This window comes from Rattus norvegicus, chromosome 20 (assembly GCF_036323735.1).
Source record: "Rattus norvegicus strain BN/NHsdMcwi chromosome 20, GRCr8, whole genome shotgun sequence".
Classification (NCBI taxonomy): domain Eukaryota; kingdom Metazoa; phylum Chordata; class Mammalia; order Rodentia; family Muridae; genus Rattus; species Rattus norvegicus.
The window spans coordinates 46,535,880-46,546,363 of record NC_086038.1 but is presented as its reverse complement, the minus strand read 5'-3'; the positions used below and the strand labels follow the sequence as shown (position 1 = coordinate 46,546,363).

General features: G+C 48.5%; 1 protein-coding gene across 3 annotated transcripts in view; it reads right to left on the bottom strand.

The window, feature by feature from the left end:
- Zbtb24 (zinc finger and BTB domain containing 24) overlaps positions 1-10,484 on the bottom strand; it is a 20,382-nt gene continuing 9,898 nt past the window's right edge. Inside the window, exons 5-7 of one of the 3 annotated variants that reach the window (NM_001098667.2) lie at positions 9,789-9,872; positions 4,083-4,164; positions 1-2,220 (exon numbers count right to left, since the gene is read on the bottom strand). In NM_001098667.2, coding sequence (NP_001092137.2) covers positions 1,455-2,220; positions 4,083-4,164; positions 9,789-9,872 — 932 coding nt within the window. In that variant the 3' untranslated portion in view covers positions 1-1,454. Of the gene's footprint in view, positions 2,221-4,078; positions 4,165-9,788; positions 9,950-10,484 lie in introns of those variants that run through there. The other 2 variants (XM_039098907.2, XM_063279330.1) reach the window with 2 other exon arrangements.

The following is a 10,484-nucleotide window of genomic DNA, read 5'->3' as shown; positions in this document are numbered from 1 at the left end:
CAGGGGATAAGGCCTGTATATAAGCCATGCTCACACGTCACAGTGAATACATAGCTCAAATGACTAAACTGAGTCTAAATTACTAAAGGGAAGCAGCATTTGTGCCAGTCAGATCAGAGTGCACATTACACAGCCGATCCGTATCTACAACTTGGTATTCAATTTATAAATTATGTCTAATAAAACAACTCGGTGCATATAGAACAAAAATGTTCTTGCTAATGTGAAGAATTGTCTAGTTCTTTAATTTGCAGAAATATAGTGGATTTGGCTGGGAATACACGAAGGGAAGAAGAATGACGGCTGTGAAGACACGAGTTCACACCGACGGTCCCCTGCACCGTGTTCCCAGCACCCTATCTCTTTCCTCAAGCAAGGCCGCCAGCTTCCTGAGAAGTCCAAGAATTCAACTAGTGCAGTGATCGTGAAAACAGAACCCAGACATAACTTAGTGTTGGCTTGAAAGTCCCTCCATCATGGACGCAGGCGGCTGCTTTCGCTCTGAGGCTCAGAAGGAAGCGGTGTGGAGTGGGGTTAACCTGGACGGCCATGCAGACAGAGCCCAGTTCTTCCTGCAGGAGTCCTACGATGGACGATGGACGCGGAACTCAGAATGCTGCGCTCAAGTACAAGTCAGCAGTGCATTTAGGACTTATGGTACACTGAGAAACTTTAAAGTTCCAGGTAACTAAGACTTCTTTTTGATAAAAATCAAGTATCATTATCTGACAAAATTTGGTTTATTTGGAATGAGTATCTTGATCCAGTTTCATACTTTGGAGATTTTTTTTTTTTTTTTTTTTGGTTCTTTTTTTTCGGAGCTGGGGACCGAACCCAGGGCCTTGCGCTTCCTAGGTAAGCGCTCTACCACTGAGCTAAATCCCCAGCCCCGGAGATTTTTTAAAATAAAATTTAATAGCCTGCTTCTTTAAAAAAAAATGTATAAATCCACGTTTTGAAGCAAAGTTGTATTCAAAACCTTTAAAGTTACTTTGGCTTTTGTGTCGCGAGTATGGTTTGTGAGCATGACAAGATAGCTTCAGTGCAACACGGTCAGCCCGCCCCGCCGTACCACACAGAGATAAATCCAAGAGGCGCTCTCTTAGGGGTAAGTTCCTGGAGGGGAATCTTGCCGTGATCACTTACAGTAGGGCTGACTCGTTTGGGAATGGCAAGCATACTGCCCAAGAGAAATAACCCCACTATACCCAAAGATGCACCCCAGGCACGACTCTGTTGGTTCTAAACCAGACCATACTCTATGGCTGTGGACATTCAACACTTACAGAAAAGTATAATAAAATCAATGCCCCTGAAGGAAAACTACCAATCCTGAAGAGCAGATAGTAGATCAAAGTGGAAACCCTCATCAATATTTAAATGCCAAATATGAGTTGATGTTATAGATAAGACAGACTCTGCCCTGACGGAGCCCATTATAAGTAAGGGGCAGATCACATCTTTAAGGATCTATAAGAGGACGGCCCAAAGGGCCACCCCGCCACTGTGGCTCCAGGGGAAGGGTCCAGGGGAACAGTCAGAGGTGCCTGTGTCAGCTCTGCCCCTGGCCTAGTGGAGGGGGGAGAGGAGGCTCGGGCTCCTGTGTCCGCTGCAGGCACTGAGCTGGATGTTTGCTCCTGGTGAGCATGGAGGTGCTCCAGCGTTTCCTTGGACAGTGTGATCACATGCACTGGCTCGGTCTGGGAGGTGTCCATCTGGCTTCCAATCATGCCGAGGCTCTGAATGTGCTCTGTCTGCTCCTGCTGAGCTGAAAGAATCAGGCCCTGCAGTTGCTCCGGCTGCTGTGTGAGCAGGGTGATGTTGGCAGCCGGGTCTGTGGCCATGTTCTGAGAGCTCTCAGCAGCTACAATGCTAACTCCCTGGCTGGGAGTGGGCATGAAGTTAATGTTATGCACAGAGTCGGTAACGAGAAGCTGAATCTCCTGCTCTCCTGAGGCGGAGAGCTGGTATGGCTGCAGCTGAAGAACGTTCCGCACCTCGTCAGCACTACTGCCAGAAACACTGCTGGAGTCTGACGCGTGCTTCTCCTTGCTGTGGATTTTCAGGTGAGCCTTCAAATTGTCTAGGCGAGCAAACTGTAGGCTACACTCAGGGCAGGAGAAAGGCTTTTTGCCCGTATGTAAGACGCAGTGTCTCCTCTTGGCACTGGAGTCAGAGAAGCATTTGCCGCAGATGCTGCAGGAGTACGGCTTTTCTCCTCTGTGAGAAAACATACAGAAACACTAGCCTTCTACTTCCTGCTTTACTTAGGCAGAAGCAATCAAGAGTCATGGAACGTCAAGCCCCACACCTGACCCTTGAGTGTTTACTGTCCCTTAATGCCAGTGACTCAATCCAGGCCAAAACCTTTAAACTAAACTCTATCTCTGCTTTAAACAAACAAAACAAAAAACCCCAAAACCAAAACCAAAAGAACACGGGAGTACTGATCAGGCTGAGTCTAAGTCACAGGTTCTCCACCAACTTGTGGACTTTGAGCAAGCCACTGTATGTGCTTCCGTTTCAAGTTTCAACTATAAAAAGGGTGGGGCTGGAGAGATGGCTCAGAGGTTAAGAGCACTGACTGCTCTTCCAGAGGTCCTGAGTTCAAATCCCAGCAACCACATGGTGGCTCACAACCATCTGTAATGGGGTCTGATGCCCTCTCCTGGGGTGTCTCGAAGATACAGTGTACTCATATAAACAAACAAACAAGCAAATGTGGCTATAAAGGGGCTAAGGTAGGGTGTCAGATGGGACTACATGGGCTGAAAGTTTATAATTTTGTTCTGTGTTTTCAAATAAAAAGTAAACATTTCATATTGCATGGACAGTTCTATTTTGGTTTTAGTTCTTACAGCTTTTTTTTTTTTCTTTGGTTCTTTTTTTCGGAGCTGGGGACCGAACCCAGGGCCTTGCGCTTCTTAGGCAAGCGCTCTACCACTGAGCTAAATCCCCAGCCCCCTTACAGCTTTTTTTAGGCTTTAAATAGGTATGAATGTATATATGTATACATGTATATATGTATATGATTAATATCAATATTAAAAACCCAAGTAGCTCCTAATCATTTCTGAAACTTTTAGATAAATACCTAAATCCAACCTGGGAGTAATTTTTCTGAACAGAGTACTTGTTCAGAAAATACTTTTTCTTTTGGATGGAATTTTCCTATGAGGTCCAGTTTGGCTTTGAACTCGATCCTTCTGCCTCTGCCTAGCAGGTGCTGGGCTGGTAGGCATACACTATCGTAACCACCTTCAGATAACATTGATTTTTTCCCCCTTCTTTTGGGACATGGTCTAACTCTGTAGTCTAGGCTAGCCTTAAACTTGTGGGCCATCCTCCTGCTTCCAGCTCCCAAGTGCTAAGACTGCATGGGTACTTCATGGGTACTTCATGGGTTCTTCATGGTTACTGCATGGGCACTTCACTGATGTGTGTGCAGCCTCTCTGTGTGCATGTGGAGGCCAGAGGTTATGCTGGGTCTTCCTCTCTCAGCCTCCACCTTGGTTTTTGAGACAGGGCCTCTCATTGAACGTGGAGCTCGCCATCCCAGCTAGACGGGTTGGAAGCCCCTGGGACCCACCTGCCTGCTGCGCCCTCTTCCATGTTCGCAGAGCTACCTCTGGCTGTTACGGAGGCTGGAGACATGAGCAAACGCTCCAGCAGTTCAGTCCCTCAGCCCCTCCCCAGGCCCTGATGTAGTTCTGACTGGCCTCCCTCAATACACATTAAATAATGAGATCAACAATGCAGATTGTACTGGCCACAATCGATACTGCTGATTTTGCTTAAATGAGAAATTTAATTAATGAAAAAATAAAATAAACATAAATAAAATTCTACCATGACATCAACTAGAGAAAAGGCTTACATAGTCACAGGTTACCCCACAAAACACCGGAGTCCAAGGGCTGACCCAGTGACAAAATACCTAAGAAATTAACTGAAGGAGCTAGGGGCGGTGGCTCACACCTGTAATCCCAGTGCTCAGGGCGGATGGAGAAGCAAGAGTCTGTGTGAGGCCAGCACGCCCTACAGAGTTAAGTCCTATCTTACCCACACCCAAACCAGCTTACCGGTGGATTCTGATGTGGGTCTGGAGGGAGCTCTTTGCTGTGAAAGATTTCCCACAGATTTCACAAGTAAATGGCTTCTCACCTTAAAACAAGGAAGAAAGAGGAAAGTGTTTGTACATACACACCCAATATTAAAAACTAACAATCCAAACCACTTTCCTTCACAGTGGGAAAAGGACAGAGGAAACTGTCTGTCAGAGTGCAGGCACCACGACCAGACGGTTCCTCTGCACCTGAGCTCCAGGGAGGGCCAAGGGGGTGCAGAGGTGTGGCTCCGCCCAGGAGGGCTGATGGAGAAGCTGTTCGTACATGCGGGACAGAAGCTTTTGTATCTACTCCTACATTTTCTATTTCCTTTTTAAAATATGTATCTCTCTTACATACGTGAGTGCTCTATCTGCATGTACACCTGCACACCAGAAGAGGGCATCAGATCATACAGATGGTTGTGAGCCACCATGTGGTTGCTGGGAATTGAACTCAGGACCTCTGGAAGAGCACACAGTGCTCTTAACCTCTGAGCCATCTCTCCAGGCCACTCCTGCATTTTCTAACACTGACTAACATTGACTGACTCTTGCCCTACTGTGGGACTTCTGGGCTGGGTGAGCCACTAGACCTCCTGTGCCCTAGGGCTTAGTTCTCCCACTCAGAGTTACCTGCCAAATATGTGTAGAATCTGACTCTTCCCTCTTGGATCATAGCAGCCTCCAAATGGGCCTATTGCTTCCTGGCTACACACTGTCACCAAGGCAAACAGCGAGTGTGGCCTCTCCACACTAACAGACCATTTCACAGTGGCAGCAAATGCTCTAATAGCTCCATCTGGAGGCAGCAGCCAAAGCTTTAGATTACAGCAGGTCACAGCTCTTCATACACCACACACCCGTGCACACACACGCACTCACAGATGATGCTCATCCAGAAACCCTGCCAAATGAATGACCTTCCCAGGGGTGGTGCAAGGCTCACATAGAATGACTTTTAACAGAACTGGTGTTTTCAGTGTTGGTTTGCACAGCACACATGCAGCAGTGGACTATCAGAGCGCCAGGAGCAAGGCAAAGGGGTGCTAATGTGGGCAAGAGGAGTTTGGGGAGGCCAGCGGCAAGACCCAGTCTCACTAGAGGACAGCAGAGTGGAGGCCGACTTGAGATGTTCTTTCTGCGGATACTGTACCCAGGCTCCACGGGCAGGGGATGGATGGACGAGCAGGCTGGATCAGTCAGCAAGCTCACCCCATTAAGTTTTATCACTCCAAAGGTTAAGACCGGGTGGCTTTCTAATCACAGGTGGGGCCTACTCAGACCCTGGTCAGTTTCCACCGCTCACGTGACACACTCTACCTGCATTTCAGATACATGGAGAGCTGGTAATACTTCTTTCTGCACTTGTCCTGAGCCACCCACCACTTGCTGCTTTCCTGATTCTACTCCACTCTGGGAACAAGGCCCATCCTCCTTTCTGTGGCTCCATCATACTGCATTGCACTGGGATTCGTAATGGAGACACACGGTCTCTGCAAGGGGATGATACCCTGAGGAGCACAGGAAAACCGGGACAGGCAAGATGAATTCATGTCAATACTCAGGCATAGATACTTTAGAAGCTTTGGACCTAACCCACAGGATGAGGCTGAACTTTGTAATGTGACTAAGCAAGATGGCCACACTAGCACGGGAGCCCACCTTAGATCAGTATTTATCTAAGACCACCAAGGGACAGAGATGTTGGAGGGATGGACCTGCTCTCTGTGTACATCTGGAGTCACAGGACGGCTGCTGCAGTGAGACACCGCTAATTCCCTTTAGTTGACTGCAGTACACTAAGCAGGGTTCCAATCTCTGCTGTGGTCTCTGGGAGCACTGCTATCAGGAAAGGGGTGGTAAGGACAGCAGAGACGCACAGTCCATAGAAGTGGTGCACATGTGAAATCCTAGCACTCCTGATGCTAAGACAGGACGACCCTAGTTCTTAGAGCAAGAGCCTTTTAAAGAACAAAAACCACAAGCAAACAAGCACTTCTCCCACACCTCCCACCATTCCTGTGAGTTTCTTCTCCCACACCTCCCACCATTCCTGTGAGTTTCTTCTCCCACACCTCCCACCAGTCCTGTGAGTTTCTTCTCCCACACCTCCCACCAGTCCTGTGAGTTTCTTCTACCACACCTCCCACCATTCCTGTGAGTTTCTTCTCCCACACCTCCCACCAGTCCTGTGAGTTTCTTCTCCCACACCTCCCACCAGTCCTGTGAGTTTCTTCTCCCACACCTCCCACCATTCCTGTGAGTTTCTTCTCCCACACCTCCCACCAGTCCTGTGAGTTTCTTCTCCCACACCTCCCACCATTCCTGTGAGTTTCTTCTCCCACACCTCCCACCAGTCCTGTGAGTTTCTTCTCCCACACCTCCCACCAGTCCTGTGAGTTTGCCTGGCTGCACTGCATCCCCACAAGGCTGACTGCTCCAGGTCAGGGAGAGGATCCAGTTCTCTCGGATCCAGCCCCAGCAGTACTGGCTGCCCACTAGCATGCTGCTTCTACCCTCTCTTTGGATGCCCTCCTGGGAAAGAGATCTTCAGTGCCCGGTGCATGGCATCTTACCCAGACAGTGTGCACTTGACCATCTAAGGAACAAACGACAGCCTATGTTTTCAAACACAGTATGGCTATGCTGGGAAAATCTCTGCTTGACATCCTGGGTCAGAGTAGGAAACAGGCTGCTGATGCCTCTCAGTGTCACTGAACTGAATGCTAGAGACAGACAGACAGGTCATACAAAGACCCTGTCCTTGAAGAACCCCAATATTTTGATGGGTTTGGTTTATCTCCACCCCAGGACCAATGTTTAACTTTGTTTCTGCATTTTCCTGAACAAACAAACTCCCACACATACTGTACTCCCTTCTGAGATGGGTTCGTTATATTGTTATAAAGGAGACGCTTCTCCTTTCTACCCCCCATGCAAGGACTACTTCCTCATAAAAACCACAAGTCTTGTTAAGTAGCCCACACCTGTGATCTCAATCCACCGGAGGCTGATGCAGGAGCCTGCCATGGAGTTTATGCTAGAAGCAGCTCCTTTCTGAACTGTTCATCAGTTGGGCCGCCTCAGCCCTGGGCTACCCATCTATCAAGCTTTTCAGGGATTCGAGCTCATCGAAGCCTTACACATATTAAGGCCATGTGTGTGCATGTACACTCACAGTTGGGCGTGCACCTCTCCTTCAGGCTCACATATCCACTCACCTACCCTGCACACACATGACCCACCTCAGACCCTGCATGTCCCACAGCGTTGTTCCTTCCAGGTGCTTTCTCCTCTCCCGTTTCACCTGTCACCTGTACCCACACCTAACCACCAGCAAAGCATACTGACTCTTCCTCAGAATCTTTCCAAAGCAGGCGCATTTGCTGTGGTGTCCATGGTCAGGGCACTAGACTAGGCCCACGACTGTAGCATCCCTCTGCTTGATACAGAAGTATACTATTAAGACTCAGCCATACCATATCACTCTTCTTGGTGAGGCCATCTAAGTCTTCACTGTGGCCTCCAATTAAGCTAACATGCTCAGGGGAACCATGGGGTTGTGTGAGGTCTGAGTGGGGACTTCTCAGGCTTTGTCCTAGCCAATTCAGTGACAAGCTCAGGGTTGAAATCAGGACTGTCTTGTTAAGAAGCTTTTCAAATGTTTGAGAACAGACAGAGGTGTGTCGAATGGCCTCCGGGGTCCCCCGTGGCTTACTCAGCACGCTTCCTTCTCCGGCCTCTCTGCTCCTGCCTCCCACCTAGGATCCTCTCCCCACATAGCCATGTCTGTCTCACTCCCCATGGAACTCTGGACTCCATCTAAGAGGCTCCCATCCCTGAGACCTTCCCAGGTCAGCCCCATGCCCACGGGAAGGAAGCACCCCTTCCCATTCCCGTTTTCCTGCTTCACGGTTTATTTCCACACTGCACTGGCACGGGACACTTTTTGTTTGTGTTCTGTCTCTGTTCAAAGGCTGATGTGGCCCCAGCAGGGACTTGGACATCTCACTATCTGTCCTCTGGGCCCCAAACAGAGACTGGTACACAGCAAACGTTCAGTGCACACATACTGAATGACTGCCATTGCACTTCACAGACCCTATCAATGAGGATGTCTAAGGGAGTGAAGGAGACTGTGTGATAGTTCGGTTGATAAGGACACCAACCCCAGACTGACTGATACCCAAGACCCACATGGTGGAGGAAATCAACTCCCACACACTGTCCTCTGACTTCCACATGTACTCTGTGGCACATGTGTGCACAAAGATGGGCACACAAACCCATCTACAATGACAAACAATGTTACTGCAAATAGAGAATGCACAAAGCTAACTTTTATAAAGTTCGCCCCTTATAAGATAATTTCCTATTGCTTAGGCGACACACTCTGGAGAGAGGACTCAGTGATTAAAAGCACTGATTGCTCTTCCAAAGGTCCCAAGTTCAATTCCTAGGACCCACCTGGCGCCTAACAACTTCTGGTCTCTGAATACTAGACGCGCATGGAGCACACATACATGCAGGCAGCCTCCTACATAAAATAAATAAATCTCAAAAAAAGTTCTAGAGAAAAACTCCCTGGAATCAGAAATATAACATTCTCCCAGATTTTAGAAAACTAACTCTGTCTCTGTCGCGCACACGCACACACGCACAGAGAGACATTTTAGGAAGGGGATCAAGCCCACACAGAAAGTTCATCGTGTTTCACACAACCTTCCCCACATATCCTGGTGGGTGACGTCAGGCAGTCTTGAGTGTCTGAATCCTGACTAGGCCCTTCCCCTGGGGACCGGCGTGGCACATTTCACTGTGGTGTCCCACTGACACTAAAAAAGTGACCGGTCCCACACCCTTGGTGGTGACAATCAATCTGAAGTAGCTTTTCTTAGTTAGGAAATTACTAACCTGCAATTAAAAATCAAAGTCCACAGAGCCCACAATCAAACTACTGTTTGTTTGTTTGTCTGAGCCAGGGTTTCTCTGTGCAGCCCTGGCTGTCCTGAACTCACCTGAAGAGCAGGCTGGCCTTAAGATTTGCCTGCCTCTGCCTTTGTGGTGCTCAGATTAAAGACCTGTGCCACCACTGTCTTAAACTGCTCTAGTATACGTTATTAGTAGACAACTGGACAGAACCGTTAAATAATCCAGCTCAACAGAAACTGTTCCTTGGGAAATCTAACAGGCTTGGTTTAAGACAATCCCTTTCGAAGGTACAAAACGGACAGTTTGATTTCTGGATTTACGGTGAGCGCTGCCTTCTCCTCATTCCTCCTCGGAGGGAGGTGCTGATTTAAGGCTTGGGTGTACGTGTTGGTTCCAGAGGACAGAGCAGGAATTCTGCACCTCTGTATCGGCTGAGTGTCTCCTTTTCTAAACAAGCTACTGCTGTTGCCTTCAGTGCTCAAGGGACTGGGAGGGAAGCACAGACAGCATGACAGACACTGCTGTGAAACGACACGGATCTTCCTCAGCCATCACAGTCCTCATTGGGTGATCCGTTTTGTGCTGAGTAGGGACACAATGCACACACACAACAGAGACGATGGCACCTTGCCTTTACCGTTGGCCTTCATAAAACGTATCGAGCCTGCAGCACATGGGCAGCAAGCTCATCAACCCCGGCCGGCCCAGGACAGCGAGTGCAGCGTAAAGGCTGCAGGAGGCGTCGTACCTGTGTGCGTCCGCAGATGTTTCTTTAGCTGGGACACATCCATAAACTTGCGATGGCAGTGGTTGCATTCTGGTAGTGAGTGGCCTTGCCGCAAGGATAAAAAAAGTGTGAGTGCATGCATGCTCTCCCTGCGCCTCTTGAGTGAGCTGTGAAAGCACTCCCTGAAAAACAATCACTTTAAACACGGTACCTTAACAACAACACACTTCATTACCTGATGGACCTCAACTCAGTGCTTCTCTGGGAGCCCCTCCTCCTAAGCCCTCTGAACACCCCTCTCCAACACTGTACGACTGTTCACCCGCAGTGAGTTTCTCCCCCACTCCCTTCCACTTGTATCCATTAGCCGGGAGGAGAAGAGGACATTAGCACATTAGAAGCCATGGGCAAGACATGTCTTTCCAGGTGCCACTAACAACAGCCAACCAACTGAATCCATGGGCAAGCAACACTTTTGGATACAGCAGTTCTGTGCTGGTTTTATTTATCATTCCAAAATTATAGTGCAAACATTAAATTGAATCTTATGGTAGTGCAGAGTAACATGACAACCTCTGACATTCTTTATTTTTTATTTTTGGGGTACAGTCTCAGGCATCCCAAGCAGGCCTTAAGCCTGAGGGTGATTTTGAACTTCTAATCTTCTTGCCTCTACCTCTCAAGTGCCAGGATAACAGATGTGTGCTCCCATGCCTA